Here is a 17401-nt window from a genome sequence, read left to right as displayed (position 1 = left end):
CTTATTCTTCTAGGATCCTTGAAACTTAGAATTCAGTTGCTCTTAATTAGCCAGGAAAAAGGGTAAAAAAAAAAAAAAAAAAAAAAAAGAGCTTTTCCCCCTACAACCTGGGATTGACCCAGGGCTATAGGCATAAAAGGCAAGCACTCTACCACTGAGCAGTGTCCCCAACTCTAGAAAAAAGTTTGTTCCTTTTATTCAGTTTTAGATCATTGTAGTTGGATTTCAGAGTTTAAAGTTAGGGTATCTCCTACTTATTGTATTCATGAGTACCACTTTCTTACATTTATTTCTCAGCCTTTAGCTGGCCAAGGGAATTGTGGAACTATATAGTCAACAAACTCCTAAATCCTCAACTTCTTCTCTAACCCTTAAGAATGTTCTGGCCTCATACTTCACCCTTCTCAAGTGAAACTTTTTCTTCACATCCCACATTTCAGACTATAAAAATTACTAATATCTTTGACTCTTTAATTTTTCTCTTTCGTTATATAGGACTGTCAAAATACAAGCTACCCACCCTCTCTGCTTGCACATAGACAGTTAAATGTACTGCTTTAAATTTATGCCAAAATCTCAACAGGGCATCATAGTGTGCAGCTGTTTCTTCACTTCTCCTGTGAAGAGTGTGTTTCTACTCCCTGCAGACCTTCCACAACTCTCGCTCTCATCTGTGGACTTCATTTCAAACCTACTGAGAAATTATGCAGCTACCATCATCTTTTCACCACCAGTTCTACAAATATATCTGCTTGGTCCTCATGTTCTATCTTCATTTCACTTGTTATCAAAGACCGTTGCTGACAGTCTGATTCCTCTGCTTGTGACTCAGATTTCATCTCTTGCGGCCATCTCTAAAGCTTTTTCCCTGAAGTTAATGTCTCTCTTCCACATTATTTTCTCCCACTCTACTGGATTTTTCCCTTCAGTTACAAGTGTGCTGTTATCTTGCAGCCCTGATCTGTTTGCAAATGTATGTACATATGAGACCACATCCTTTCTAGTGTCTCCTAGCCACTATCTCTTGTTCCCATTTTCCTATTCTTAGCCAAGAAATTTTCTTCACTCAGTAGTTTTCACCTGCCTCAGTGACTATTTCTTCTCAGCTGTTTTTGATGTCTCTGTTCTCCACACATCTTATAAATGTTGGTGGGCCCTTATGCTGAGTCTGCTTCACCTATACTCCCTTGATTCTGTGCTTATTGATATGCCAGTGACACCCAAATGTGTCTCTAGCCTCATTTCTCAGAGTTCCGAATTCACATAGCCAGTTGCCTCCTGGGTCATTTAATTAACCTCTCCTATTGGTAACACAATGCTTGATTTCTTTCCCTCGTGGCACCACTGTCCACCCCTGTTGCTCACACTAGAGTTTTAGAGTCAGCTTTGATTCCTTATTTTATTTTCTCTCACCCCTACCCCACGTCTAATGTACTGGTGGACTCTTTTTTTTTTCCTACCTTTAAAGTATATCTCATATTTGAGTCAGTCTCAGCTGGTTTTCCCTGCATTTACTCTTGCCCCATTTATAATCCATTCTCATCTAAAGTGATATTTAGAGATACCATAATATACTGCCTTGGATTTTTATTGTTTAGAATGAAATCCTGATGCCACCATTTATCAGCTGTGTGGCCTTGAGCAAGATACTTAACACCTTTGTACCACAATATTCTCCATCATAAAATGGGGATAATAATTGTTAATAATAAAAATAAACTACAAATCAGATTACGTTATACAAATCTGCTTTTGAAACTGCATTTAGAATAAAATTCAAACTGCTTATTATTGCTTTCAAGGTCATTCATTACCTGGTCTCTCATCTGATTTTCTGATCCCCCTCTTATGACCCCCCTCTCCTTTTGCTTACCATACATTCTAAAGCTTTAATCACTGTCTTTAACTTTCTACTTTGTACCGTAGCTTTTTTGTGTAGTCTGTTTTCATTTTTGGATGAATTTATTCACATCAGTTTTGTGCTTGTATGTATGTAAAGAGAGTGCTTTTTTAGTGTTCTTTTTACCTAGTGAATTATTGCTTTATCTTTATCCGTTCTGAAACTAGCAATCTACTCTAACCCTCAACCTTATGGTTGATTGGTAAAATTTCTAGAAGTAAAATTGCTAGGATAAAAATTAGAAATGTTCTCAGGTCTGTGATTCCCACTAAGCTACATCCTGAGATGTTACATGTCTAAAAGTTGTCATTTGCTGTCTTGTGTGATTGGTAGTTTGCTTGGATATAAAATTTTCACATTCAAAATCATTTTTTGGTTAAGACAGTGAAGGCATTGATTGGGGGGGTGGCTCTTTTTTTTTTTTTTTTTTTTGGTAGTGCCAGGGTCTTGCACATACTAGTGCTTATCACTTAGCTACACCTCCTGATGGCCTTTGGCTTTTTAAAACAGATTTATTGAGATATAATTCACATGTCATGCAATTTAGCCTTTTAATATATTCAGAGTTGTGTTACTGTCACCAAAATCCATTGTAGAATTTTTTTTTATCATTCCAAAAAGAAATCTCTGGACTTACTACCAATCCCCATTCTAATCCTCCTAGCCTGAGTCAACAAGTAAACTCTTGTCTAAATTGTCTTCCATGTTGCTGAAGGAAAGTCTGATGACAAGTTAATTGTAAGGATTTTTTTTTTTTAGTTGATGGACCTTTATTTTATTCATTATTTATATGCGGTGCTGGGAATTGAACCCAGTGCCTCATGTGTTTGAGGCAAATGCTCTACCACTGAGCCACAACTCCAGCCCTAGTTCTAAGGATTTTATAGGAAGCTTTGGGGGGGGGGGGTTCTTTCGGTTTTGAACTTCTGAAAGTTAATCATGGAAACTAGGGTTTATCCTGTCTTTTTAACTCCTGATACATAAGTCTCTACTTACTCCTTATTGAACTCTTTAGTCAGAATATAGGTGTTTTTCTTTAGCCCCAAATACTTTTAGTATCACCTTTATTTCTTCTATTTGCTTTATTTAGAACTCTTACTAAATAGGTTTTGAGCCTCCTTTTTCTTTTTTTATTTTTTTTAGTTGTAGATGGACATAATACTTTTATCTTTATGTAGTGCTAAGAATTGAACCCAGTGCCTCATACATGCAAAGCGAGCACTCTGACACTGAACTACAACCTCAGTCCTCCATGAGTATTCTTAACATCTCTTCAACTTTCTTTGTTATCATCCATCTCTTTTCTCCTCCCCTTTCTTTTGCTCTCTGTGTTCTCTGTTGACAGGGAAGTTTCTTTATGTAATAAATTATTGTCATGATCTACATCCATATTCATTTTATTATTTATTGCTTATTATTATAAAATATTTTTTCAATAACAATTTTTTTCTCTTTGCCCAGTTATTCTGTTTACTTATGATGATCTTTGATCTGTTAGATTTTCAGTGTCTTGACTCTTGCCTGTTAACATTCACAAATAAACAATTAAGTTGATTGCAAAAGAGAACGTTGTAGTTACGTATTTCTGGGCTTCTTTTCTAAATGGGAGATCTGACTATGGTTTCTCTACAAGTGTTATACTCATTGATTGCCTTTCCTCTAGGTGCAAGGATTGTAGCAGGCATGTTTAGGGCCACCTAAAATATAAAAGAAGGGATAGATTTAGTGTTATTTCTGGAAGGAGCTTAATTAGCTTACCACCTCAACTCCCTCCCTCTATCTCTTCCTCCTGTCCTCCTTTTTTCAAGTATATAGAGAAAAGTATAGAGAATAATATACCATGTACCCATTACTCAGCTTTCTTCAATTATGTATTTTATATATTTGTTTTATATTTTTGTAAGCAAGTTTTAAAAACTACAGACACTGATAAAACATATTATATGTTTATCTTTATTGTATTGCACTAAATTCATTTGAGGAAAGTTGACAACGGTGTGATATTGAATCTTTCCATAAGGAACAATTACTTAGGTCTTCACCAAGTGAAGGGGGATATGTGTGCCCCTGCTTGTCATTTGGTGTAAATGTGAAGTAAGATTTAGTAAGAGGCTGGGAGTATAGCTTAGTGGTAGAGCACTCACAGCCTATACAAGGCCCTGCATTCAATCCTAGCACCACCAATAATGATAGTGATGGTGATGGTACTGTTGATAATGTTGTTGTTGTTTAGTGGAGAGAAATGAAGGTGTACCAGGACATACACAATCTCTTGAGATCTGCTATCCCCATAATGATATGTGCTTAGGCCAAACATAACCAGAATGAATGTTCCATGTAAAGGACTCCTATGTAATATTTGGGGCTTTGAGGTTTATCAGATGGCTTTATTAGAATGGGGAAGCTTCCATCCTGAGTTCTGTGATTATCGTCAGTCTTTTTTCTTCTATTAAGCAAACAGACTTACTTGCTAAGCCAGCTTCTTGAATAGGATACCAAAAGAGGGAGGAAATTAATCTCTAGAATCATCTGACTTTGTCTCTTCTGAGTAGTCTTTGATTCATATTATTGTTATTTTGTTGCTTCTACCACAGAAGTCTTGGCAATTTTTTTGATAGGTTTTCCTCCCTGGATTTTTATAGTTTCTGTTGCTGTCATGAAAAGTATCTCCTTTTAAAATTTCTTTGGCTGATGCATTAGAGCACTTGTGTTCTTGATCTTATAGCCAACAACCTTACTAATCTTTTCTATTAGTTTTTATAGTTATTAGTCCCAAACGATCATAGAATTTTTTGAGTTTTTCTGTAGATTTCTGTTTCAGTCAACTTTTTTACTGCTGTGACTAAAGAATCTGACCAGAAAAGTTTATTTGAGAGCTCATGGTTTCAGATGTCTTAGTCCATAGAAGGCCAGCTCCATTCCTCAGGGCTTGAGGTGAGGCAGAAAGATCAGGGTGGAAGGGTGTGGCAGAGGGAAGTAGCTCACATGTTGATTAGGAAGCTGAGAGCCCAACTCTAGTCTTCAGATACAAAGTATATACCCCATAGCCACGCCCCCAGTAAACCACTCCTTCCAGTCAAACCCCCCTATCTCCAGTTACCATTCAGTTCACTGGTTAGGTTAAGGCTATATAACCCAATCATTTCTCCTCCAAATCATCTTGTCTTGTCTCACACATGAGCTTTTGGGGGACACCTTACATCCAAACCATAATAATTGCATATAATTTTTGTCTCTTCCATTCTTATTTTTACACCTATTTTTATATCTTGTCCCATGCCATTAGCTCTGATCTCTCTTGTCTACAATAGCAAAGGCACCTTTATCTTATTTCTGATTATTCACTATGATGTTTTTCTGTTTCTTGTAGATATTTCCTTTTTTAATTTATAAGATCCCTACTGCTAATATTCTAAGAATTTTTTATGGATTAATGTTGATATTTTTAAAAAGTATATTCAAATTTTGTTATTGATTTCTAAATTAATTCTATGAGAATATTATCTGCCTGATATCAGTTTTTTTAAAATATTTATGAAACTTGCTTTATGCCCTAGAATGTGTGGCCACTATATAGATGTAAGAGAAAGAATACCAAAACTTGATCAATTCAATAGAAATCAGAAAAGCAAGAAAAAGCACATAATAAGATGGTAGAAATAAATGAACTATAAAAATGTAGGCGAATTTGATTAGTAAGAAAGTCTAGTTATGATCCATATATGAGACACTCACAGTAGGTGAAAGTAAAAGGATGAGAAAATACATATCAGGCAAATAGGGGTTAAAAACTCTTTTAAGTATATGCAGATTAGTTTCAGATCAATTAAACATTAAGAGAAAAGGCTTGGGGCTGGGGATGTGGCTCAAGCTGTAGCGCGCTCGCCTGGCATGCGTGCGGCCCCAGTTCAATCCTCAGCACCACATACAAACAAAGATGTTGTGTCCACCAAAAACTAAAAAATAAACACTAAAAAAAAAATCCTCTCTCTCTTAAGAGAGAGAGAGAGAGAAAGAGAGAGAGAGAGAGAGAAGGCATTATTGTGGAGAAAAGATCACTACTCAACATTAAAGGCTAAATAAAAGGTTTGGGGAAAAACTCAAAACTGTAATAAAGTGCAGTGAACACTCAAAAACATTACCTACACCGTTGTAATGATTTTTATATTTAATATTTTGCCATGTTCATGTCCCCTAAGAAAGAGGAAATTTCTTCATCTAACCATAATATCATCATATCTAGGAAAATTAACAGTTCAGTAATTTTACATCTAGTACAGGTTCAAATTTTTGAAGTTGTCATTTCCAGAATGACCTTTAAAGCCATCCTCCATTTCTATACTAAGGTCTACTCTTTATGCATGCAAAAAGTTACTTGTTGTCTTTTAGTAGTTACTGTTTTCCATTCTTTGTTGGTTTATACAGAGGCTTGTGCTCAGAGCATTGCATGTGCTGTTTGGTTTCCCCATGCCATGATTTATTAAAGATTCTAACACAGTTGTCCTGCAGTCTCACATTTTGTATTTGTCTGATTGTAAGGTTTTTGACTTTTGAAGAGAAAGTAAATGTTCTACATTCTATATTTGTCTGATTATTTCGTTATAGTGTTTTTAGCATATTTCTGTATCCTCCATATTTCTTTTAAATTAGAGATTAACTATAAAAGCTTGATTAGATTCTATTTAAATGGTCTGCAAATATACTTCTAGGGTGATATCATTTATGTTGCATCACAGCAAACAATTTTTGTCTGGCTGTCTTTAACTATTAATTGTTCTAAGCCAGTCTCCTTGTAAGGTTTGTTTTCCCCTTTGTCTTTAATCTCTGGGGAAATACTATTTTTACTATGTGAATATCCTTTTCCCCATCAATTTTTCACTTAATGATTTTAGCATCCTTTGGTCCTTCCTTGAATCAGTTATATCATTTTTTCTAAAAAGGCAGCATGAATGTATAGTTCTTTTCCTTTAATGTTAAGATTACTAAGGTTATAAGGTTATGTGGTAGGTAGGGCCCACCCATATGATCCAAGATAATCCCCTATTGCAAGTTCCTTGATCTAATCACATCTGCAAAATTCCAGATATTTTTGCATCTTAAAGCTGTTTTTCATTATCTTCCTGCTTCTTTTACTGTTGTTGAGAAGCCATCAATCTAACTTGTTTTTCTTTTTTCTTTGGTTTACTTTGAGAACTTTTCTGCTCTTTTATCTCAACCTTGTGTTGTTTTTGGAGTTAGCTTTATCTCTCTCTCATGACCAGGTTTTTAGTGTACTCCTTTAATCTCAGTAATTTTTTATTTTAATATTTGTTTTTAGTTGTAGTTGGACACAATACATTTATTTTATTTATTATTTTTAAATATTTGTATTTTTATATGACAGCAGAATGCATGACAATTCATATTACACATATAGAGCATGATTTTTCATATCTCTGGTTATATACAAAATATATTCATATCAATTTGTGTCTTCATACATCTACTTTGGATAATGATGTTCATCACATTCCACCATCATTTCTAACCCCATGCCCACTCCCTTACCCTCCAACTCCTCTTCCCTATCTAGAGTTTGTCTATTCCTCCTATGTTTCCCCTTCCTACCCCACTATGTATTAGCCTCCTTATATCAGAGAAAACCCACATTTGGTTTTTTGGGATTGGCTAATTTCACTTAGCATTTTCTTTTCCCACTTCATCCATTTACCTGCAAATGCCATGATTTTATTCTTTAATAGCTAAGTAATATTCCATTGTGTATATATGCTCATTTTTTTAATCCTTTCATCTGAAGGGCATCCAGGTTGGTTCCACAGGTTAGCTATTATGAATTGTGCTGCTATAAACATTGATGTGGCTGTGTCCCTGTAGTATGCTGTTTTTAAGTCCTTTGGGTATAAACCAAGGAGAGGGATAGCTGGGTTAAATGGTGGTTCCATTCCGGGTTTGCCAAGGAATCTCCATACTGCTTTCTAGATTGTTTGCACCAATTTGCAGTCCCACCAGCAATGTATGAGTGTACCTTTTCCCCCACATCCTCACCAACACTTGTTGTTTGTCTTTATAATAGCTGCCATTCTGACTGGAGTGAGATGAAATTTTAGAGTAGTTTTGATTTGCATTTATCTGACTGCCAGCGATGATGAACATTTTTTCATATATTTGTTGATTGATTATAATATATCATCTTCTGAAAAGTGTCTATTCAGGCCCTTGGCCCATTTATTGATTGGGTTATTTGTTTTTTGATGTTTAGCTTTTTGAGTTCTTTCTATACCCTAGAGATTAGAGCTCAATCTGATGTGTAAAGGGTAAAGATTTGCTCCCAAGACGTAAGCTCTCTATTTACCTCACAGATTCTTTTGCTGAGAAGAAACTTTTTGGTTTGAGTCCATCCCATTTATTGATTCTTGGTTTTAATTCATGTGCTATAGGAGTCTTATTAAGGAAGTTGGACCTAATCTGACGTGATGGAGGTTAGGGCCTACTTTTTCTTCTATTAGACACAGGGTCTCTGATTTAATTCCTAGGTCCTTGATCCACTTTGAGTTGAGTTTTGTGCATGGTGAGAGATAGGGGCTTAATCTCATTTTGTTGCATATGGATTTCCAGTTTTCCCAGCACCATTTGTTGAAGAGGCTCTCTTTTCTCCAGTGCATGTTTTTGGCACCTTTGTCTAATATAAGATAATTGTAATTTTGTAGGTTAGTCTCTGTGTCCTCTATTCCATACCATTGGTCTACCAGTCTGTTTTGGTGCCAATACCATGCTGTTTTTTGTTACTTTTGCTCTATAGTATAGTTTAAGGTCTGGTATAGTGATGCCACCTTCTTCACTCTTCCTGCTAAGGATTGCTTTAGCTATTCTGGGTCTCTTATTTTTCCAGATGAGTTTCATGACTGCTTTTTCTATTTCTATGAGGAATGCCATTGGGATTTTGATCAGAATTGCATTAAATCTGTGTAGTGTTTTTGATAGTATGGTCATTTTGATAATATTAATTCTGCCTAAACAAGAGCAAGGGAGATCTTTCCATCTTCTAAGGTCTTCTTTGATTTCTTTCTTTAGGGTTCTGTAGTTTTCATTGTATAGATCTTTCACCTCTTTCATTAAGTTAATTTTATGTAGTTCTGAGGATAGAACCCAGGACCTTGCAGGTGCTAGACGAGCACTTTACCACTGAGCCACAACCTCAGTCCATAATCTCAGTATTTTTAATTATCAACTAGTTTGGAAAATATTCTTTTTAAAATATTTTTTAGTTTTAGTTGGACACAATACCTTTTTTTAATTTTTTATTTTATTTATTTATTTTATTATTATTATTGGTTGTTCAAAACATTACCAAGTTCATGATATATCATCTTTCATACATTTGACTCAATTGGGTTATGAACTCCCATTTTTACCCCAATTACAAATTGCAGAATCACATCGGTTACACACTCACATTTTTACATAATGGCATATTAGTGACTGTTGTATTCTGCTACCTTTCCTATCCCCTACTATCCCTCCACCCCTCCTCTCCCATCTTCCCTCTCTACCTCATCTGCTGTTGTTCAGTTCTCTCCCTTGTTTCCCCCCCTCTTTCCCCTCACAACCTCTTATATGTAATTTTGTGTAACATTGAGGGTCTCCTACCATTTCCATATGCTTTCCCTTCTTTCTCCCTTTCTCTCCCCCCACTCGTCTTTGTTTAATGTTAATCTTTTCCTCATGCTCTTCCTCCTTGTTCTGTTCTTAGTTGCTCTCTTTATATCAAAGAAGACATTTGGCATTTGTTTTTTAAGGATTGGCTAGCTTCGCTTAGCATAATCTGTTCTAATGCCATCCATTTCCCTGCAAATTCTATGATTTTGTCATTTTTTAGTGCTGCGTAATACTCCATTGTGTATAGATGCCACATTTTCTTTATCCATTCATCTATTAAAGGGCATCTAGGTTGGTTCCACAGTCTAGCTATTGTGAATTGTGCCGCTATGATCATGGACACAATACCTTTATGTTATTTATTTTTATGTGGTGCTGAGAATTGAACTCAGGGCTTTGCATGTGCTAGGAGAGTACTCTACCTCTGAGCCACAATCCCAGCTCACTAGTACTATTTGTATCTGTAATCCATTTATCTCTGGCTTTTGGCTAATTTTTTCAAAATCATTCTTCAGTTCTATCTTTTTACCTCACCTGAGGTTTTTATTTTAATGACTATATGATTCAAGATTCAAGTCATTTGGTTACTGGGAGAGTACCCAGTATTGAGCCCAGGGTCTTACACATGGTAGGCAAGTACTCTACCACTGAGCTACATCCCCAGTCTTTTAAAAAAAAAAAAATTATTTTTTTAATCTTGAGGCAAGGTCTCCCTAAACTGTTCAGGCTGGCCTCAGATTTGCAGTCCTCCTGTTCTCAGCTTCCTGAAAAGCTGGGATTTCAGGTATGTACTACAACCCCACCTCAAAAATTCAAGTCTTTGTAATTTTTTCCTTCTTTCATATTTGTTGTCTTTAAGCTTGGAGAGGTTCTTCTAGAATTATTTCAGTAGAAATTTCATCATGTTTTGACCTGCAGTTTATTAGCTTTAGTTTCTTTGCCAAGCTGATTATATTCCTTTTCTGTTTTTCAGTATTATTCTGATCCCACCCTTGCACCATTGCCCCCATTGATGCCCTGACCTCCTTGATTTCAGTACCATGATTCTTCCAACATTTTTTTTTTTCATTTTAGGTCTCTGTGTGTCTTGGTTATTACAATGGTCATGTGATTTTCCCCTTTGACCTATTAAGTATTATGTTATTCCCAACTAGTTAACTATCCTTGCAGTTTACATATGTAGATATTTTTATATCTATATCTCTTTATCTCTGTATCTTAAATATAATCCAAAGATTATATTTAAGAGCTTTTTTACTCCATAGATTGGATTATTTTGTGGCTTTATTTTTTTCCACTAGTCTTTGTCCAGAGTTTTGACATCTATGTTTGGTTAGCTTCATAAAATGAATTTAAGAATTTTTCATACACACACACACACAATCACAATTATATTTTCTTATAGTTTTATTGTGCTGTAGCAACCATTCAGTGTATTCCATATCAGTTTGTCTGCATTTATGTTTTAAATAATCATTTTCTGAGCAAAGCTTTTAAAAAAATTTCTCTCTCTCTCTCTCTCTCTCTCTCTCTCTCTCTCTCTCTTTTTTTTTTTTTTTTTTTTTTTGCAGTGGGAGAGGTTAGTATTGGATCCCAGGGTTGTTTTTTTGTTTTGTTTTGTTTTAACCCGAGCCATACCCCCAGTCCATCAGTCCTTTTTCTTTTCTGTTTAAGATAGGATCTTGCTGAGTTGCAGGGGTGTTGCTAAATTACTGAGGCTGGCCTCAGACTTGTGATCCTCCTGCCTGCCTTAGCCTCCCAAGTCACTGGGATTACAGATCCTAGCTCCTTAGCCTTAGTCTTTTTATAGAGAGGGATATTGCCAGTTGTGAAGCCATTAGAAATGATCATTTGTTAATTAAACTTGCCTGGTTTTAATTGCTGCCTACCAAAGAGATAAAGGTACTTTCTCAAAGCTTTAAAATTTTTTTCATTCACTTTTAGGATCATTTTAACAAATACTCATCTTTTTCCTAGAAGTCATTTAAGTCCAAACTATGTATCTATTGTTAGCTTTACAAATACCTTACTTTACTTTTTAATGTACCTCATTTTGTAAGAATCATCAAAGTTCTTTCTCTTACTCTTCTGGGAAATTGAAATAATTTTTCTCCCAAACTCATCATTCCTAATTTCAACTAGGATCATTATAGTTTTTCTCCATTATTTGGATATAAAATTACTTTCTTTTGCAAAAATAAGAAATGCAACTTCTGGTCTGGGGTTGTGGCTCAAGTGATAGAGTGCTCGCCTGGCACGTATGAAGCACTGGGTTCGATTCTCAGCACCACATAAAAATAAAATAAAGATATTGTGTCCACCTAAAACTGAATACTAAATATTAAAAATTAAAAACCAAAAAAACGAAACTTCCAACTCTCATGGTATGGCCCTACCTTGCCCTCCCAAAACAGTCTTATTTTCTGGTTCCTAGAAAGAAAAGTACATAATTAGCTCAGTCTCTTCATTTCCCTCATGTTCATTCCTCTCCCCCCCCCCAATTATTTGTTTTCCCTTTCTCTTTCCCATATATTAGGGAAGCAGTTGTTAATGCCAAGTGAAAATGTGTTCTAGGTAAAGAACTTTTGGGGGAGGGGGAAGACTGTGTATACTATACTCCTGAATTTACTGGGCAAAGTGAAGAACCACTGAACTGGGATTAATTTTTATTCTTTATATTCTGTTCTAAAAATAGCTTAGATGTTTTGTTTTAATTGAATCTCTGTTATGACTAAGACACCAAGTGACGAGGGCACGAAAAGATGAATAACCATATTTCTGATCTTCAATTAACTAAATAAACCTGAAAAATGTAATCAACTAAAAGATATAAAATCCTGACTCACAAAGCATTTTTGCCTAGATTGTCAGTGAACTTACATAAAGGGAAGATCTAAACCGAATATTCATTTTTCTTAGCATATATATTTGAGTGCTTACAATATGCTAAGCACTGTTCTAGGTGCTGGGAGTATATCAAAAAACAAAACAAGACAAAAACCGCTGCCCTTCTGATAAGGTGACACTGGAATAAAGAGATGAATGAACTTGGTATGCTCACAAACCATGTAAAAAGAAATCTTAAGGAAAGGTTACTCCAGATGAAAGGAATAGTATATGCATATTCCTGCATTGGAATTATACTTGGCATGTTTAAAAGACCAAGTGAGATTTAGTCAAAGGAAGAAGGGGAAAACGGTAAAAGATCAGGATAAACAAGTAGCAGAGGGTCAGATCATGTAATACCTTCTAGATTTCCATAAAGGCGTTGGTGATTTTTACTTGGGAAACTATTGAAGCGTTTTGAGCAAAAGATTGACAGGTGATCTGTAGTTGTAGTTTTGGGTATACACAGTGGAATATTATTAAGCCATAAAAATAACAAAATTCTTTCGTTGGTAGCAACATGAATGGCACTGGAGAACATTATGTTATATAAATCAGGCACAGAAAACCAAATATCACACATCCTCACAGATAGGATCTAAAAATTGCTCTGAAAGGAGTAAAGAATAAAGTAATGGGAAGAGCATGGGGGAGTAGGGATAAAGGGAGGATGGCTAGTGAATATGTGGGTACAATTGGATAGGAGGATTAAGCTTAATGAAGTTCTATGGCACTTAGGCTAACTATGACAATAATTAACTTAATTTCAGAATAACCAATAGAATTTTGAATGTTCTCAAAACAAAGCAGTGATATATGTATGTCCGAGGTGATAGATATACCAGACATTCTAATGTAATCATTGAACATTATGTACATATATTAAAATGTCACACTATACCCCATATATATGTATCCCATAAATATTGTACTATGTGTAAATTAAGATATATTTTTAAAGTGAAAATTAAAAAGATTACCTACTTTTTCATTCTAAGCATGAAATAGGAGTGACCTTCAGAGACAATTGGCTGTAGAAATTATAGTGACTTAGACTAAGGTGGTAATGGTAGAGAAAGTGAATATATCTTTTGATTTGGAGATGGATTAGATGTCAGTTTTGAAAACGAGAGTCAAGGATGGTTTTAGCAACTCAAAGAAATGAAGTTTGTCATTTTCTGAGTAAAAAAATAACTTAAAAAAAACCCTAGTTTTGGTTGGTGAAAAGATCAGAAATTAGGTTTTGAACATGCTAAGTTTGAGGTGTCTATTAGTAGAAATGTTCGGTAGGCAGTTGGAAAGAGTTGAGAGAAGACAGAGCTGGATGTTAAAATTTGGACTAGTTATGTTCATAGTAGACATATAAAGTCACAAGATTAGATGACCTTGCCTAAGAAATAAGCATAGCTAGAGAAAAGAAGACATCTAATTTGCCCTTTTGGGAAATAAATTAACAAAGTCATCATAAAAGAAAATGTTATAATATCTAACAATAGAAAAAATTTAAAGTTTCTTCATCACTTCTCAAGCTTTGATGCACATTTGAATCATTTTGTTAAAAGGAACAAAGTGAAGCCAGGCACATGCTATTATTCCAGCAACTCAGGAGGCCAAGGCAGATTGCAAATTCGAAACCAACCCCAGCAATTTAGCAGGGTATTCAGTAATTTAGCAAGAATGTATCTCAAAATAAACAGGTGCTGGGGATATAGCTCATTGGTTAAGCCCTGCTCTCAGCTCAGGCCCTGGTACCAAAAAAAAAAAGGCCAAATGTAAAACAACTGAAAGTCTATAATATTTGTAAAAACATAAGGATTACCATCCAGAATAAAGAGTATCTATACATAAGAAATTAACCAACAAGAAAAAACAACCCTGTAGAACAAAGGGGAGTACAATATAGAGAATTTTCTAACAACACGGTGGCAACACCCAACTTTCTAGAAAATGCAAATTAAAACAACCCAATCCCCTTATATCCCTTTTAGAAAGTTTGTTAATGCCTAATGTTGGTAAGGTTTGTGGAAAAAAGGGGAGGGCTCATACCATGTAGATAGGAATATAGCTTTTGGCATTTCTTCTTTTGAGAGACATTTGGCATATTTATTAAAATTTTAAATATATGGGGTAGGGGTTGTGGCTCAGCGTTGGAACACTTGCTTAACCTGTGTGAGGACCTGTGTTCAATTACCAGGAATGAAAAAGGAAGAAAGGAAGGGCGGGGGTAGAAAAGAAATATGAAGGGGGGGGGGAACCCTTCTATCCATGAATCCTTTACCTAAATATTGAAGACTTGAATCTTTGCCCAGAAAGGCAGTTCAGAACTATTCATTGAAGCACTGAGGTTGATAAAAATGGAATAACATAAATGTACTCTAGTATGGGAATTATTAATTATTAAAGGATTTTTAAACCCTCTACTCATTTATTTCCCTTTGTACTTTTTAAAAATTTTTTAAATATTTATTTATTTATTCTTTTTTTAGGTATAGTATTTTTTAAATTTTAAATGAGGTCTCAATATATTGCCTGGGTTGGCAAATTCCTGGGCTCAAGTGATCCTCCTGCCTCAGCCTCCTGAGTAGTTGGGACTGCAGGTGCACACCATCACTCCTGGCGTCACATCTTTTCATTATAACTTTAATAGTTTAAAAGGCCATAATTTCTACTGAGTATTTCATTTATAATGTTAAATACACTTTTGGGTCACCTTAAAAACTTCAGATTGAAATATTTGGTTTATACATAAGACTGCCACATAATTTGCAAGCCAGTTCTCTCTGTGAAACTAGATAAATTGGACAACATCGTTCATCAAGAAAAAAGTTCTGATCTTTTTGTGTTATCTTAAAACAAATGTGTTGCCAGGCACAGTGACGCACATTTGTAATCCCAGCGGCTCAGGAGGCTGAGACAGGAGGATTGAAAGGGCACTAAGCAACTCAGTGAGACCCTGTCTCAAAATAAAATATAAAATAGGGCTTGGAATGTGGCTTAATAGTAGAGTGCCCTTGAGTTCATTCCCCAGTACCCCCCCACCAACCCCCCAAAATATGTTAATATGTGCCTTTGTTATAACTACTTAGACTTTTGAATTCTGTGCTGAATGGCTAGATAATGAATAAAACTTGGGACCTTACAAAAATCCATTTCATTGATAAAAACAGGTGTTTCCCTTAATTTTTATCTTTTCCCCCTTTTCAATTTCCCCTCTTTTAATGATCTATTTATGAGATACTTTGGAGTTTTTACATCTCAGAGTAGTGCATTTTAGCAGTATTTGAGATGGATAATAACTTTACCTTTCTTTTAAATGATAATTTTAATAGGGGAGGTGGGCAAGAAGAACTAGTTCTCCTTTTTTTGTTTTGGTTTGTTTTTTGTGGGGTTTTTTTTTAAGATATAATTTTTTTTTAGTTTTCGGCAGACACAACATCTTTATTTTATTTGTATGTGGTGCTGAGGATCGAACCCAGTGCCCTGCGCATGCCGGGCGAGTGCGATGCCACTTGAGCCACATCCCCAGCCCATTGGTTTGTTTTTTTGTTTTAGGAGGAGGTTAGTGTGTGTGTTTTGTTTTGTTTTATTTTTGCAGTTCTGGGAATGGAACTCAGCTCCTCATGCATACTAGGCCAGCAGTGTCACTGAATTATATCCCCAGCCCAGAATTAGTCCTTAAGCAAATCAGTTAAGGAGAGTACAGTACAGAGAAAAACTGAGGATCTGGAAATTGATTTTCTTAAAATTATCGTGTTCACCTAACCCTGGTTACCATTGAAGTGTGGAGATCATTGAAATTAGCAGTAATATAGAAAGATTATAAAATGAACATTTATTCGGCCATTAAGGAGGAGTAAAATAGAGGTGTACTAATGTGGGAAGAATTTTGAGGCATTGTTATTTAGTGGGAAAAATGTAAAAATGTTTTATATAATATTTATGTGTATTTGTATGTTTTATATACATACATATTTGTTTTCCACATGAGTCAAAAGGGAACATTAAAGGTTAATACCAACCCTAAACATTTACATTTACTTTTTTGATGGAGGGCCTGGGATATACTAAATGATCTTTATTTATCTTTATTCTTTTAAAATATATATTTTTTTTAGGTGTGGAATATCAAACAAATGATTAAGTTGACACAGGAACATATAGAGGCCCTACTGGACAAATTCGGTGGGGAGCATAATCCACCATCAATATACCTGGAGGTAAGCTTTTGAGTATCATATTTGTAGTGATTTTTTAAAGGAAAAATACATTTATGTAAAAAGTTTTGTAGTGTTGATCTTGATTCTTGTAGGGTCTGGGATTAGCAATAGATACTGGAAGAGAGAATTAGCTTTGACTTTATTATCGTCTTAGTCTTGTTTCACTTGTTAAAATATACATGTACTATTTTATAATTTAGAAAATGTCAAAAGTAAGGAGGAAGTCCTCTTTAAAATATTTCTCTGAATAAAGAATTTTTAAAAGAGAGAAAGCACACTGTTTTTGTGGTCAACAAAACTAGTGACCATATTGGAAAATGAGGAATTTTTGTAAAATATCTTTTCTAGAATAAGTGCCCCTAGTATTGGTTTTTCTTCCTCATAGAAAAAAAAAATTGAATCATCTTGAAATAGCCCAACATTGCTTTACCTTTTTTTGTTTAATAGTTCCTTGAAGTTTGTGTCAAGACTTGATCATGATTGTAAATTTATATATGGAGTTAGTCGTTGTGTTAAGTCTTAATCCTGTGAAATAATAGGTACTATTGTAATCACAGATAAGCCTTCTTGACCTTAGTTTCCTTCTGGAAATCAGCAAGCCTCCATAGTGAGCCAGCTGTTGTGGAATGTAGGCACTCAGGTTCTACAGTACCCAGTGCACACCATTGCTCTCCACTGCCTTTACTTCACAGTAGTACTATATGACTAGTGATTCAGCTGTAATCACTAGTCATATAGGAAG

General features: G+C 35.1%; 1 protein-coding gene across 8 annotated transcripts in view; it reads left to right on the top strand.

Moving 5' to 3' along the window:
- Positions 1 to 17401, top strand: part of Braf (B-Raf proto-oncogene, serine/threonine kinase) — a 177076-nt gene that overhangs the window by 49044 nt on the left and 110631 nt on the right. For 7 of the 8 annotated variants that reach the window (XR_013435453.1, XM_078040659.1, XM_078040663.1 and 4 more), the window contains exon 2: positions 16558 to 16659. The exons of the other annotated variant lie outside the window; for it this stretch is intronic. Coding sequence is in view for 6 of the 7 variants with exons in the window: in XM_078040659.1 (XP_077896785.1) it covers positions 16558 to 16659 (102 nt within the window). In the remaining variant the exon portion in view is untranslated. The remainder of the gene's footprint in view (positions 1 to 16557; positions 16660 to 17401) is intronic. 8 annotated transcript variants of the gene reach the window in all.

The sequence above is a fragment of the Ictidomys tridecemlineatus genome, chromosome 2, assembly GCF_052094955.1.
Source record: "Ictidomys tridecemlineatus isolate mIctTri1 chromosome 2, mIctTri1.hap1, whole genome shotgun sequence".
In the NCBI taxonomy this organism is placed as follows: Eukaryota; Metazoa; Chordata; class Mammalia; order Rodentia; family Sciuridae; genus Ictidomys; species Ictidomys tridecemlineatus.
Note: the sequence above shows the minus strand (reverse complement) of the source record. Positions and strands in the feature narration are given on the sequence as shown.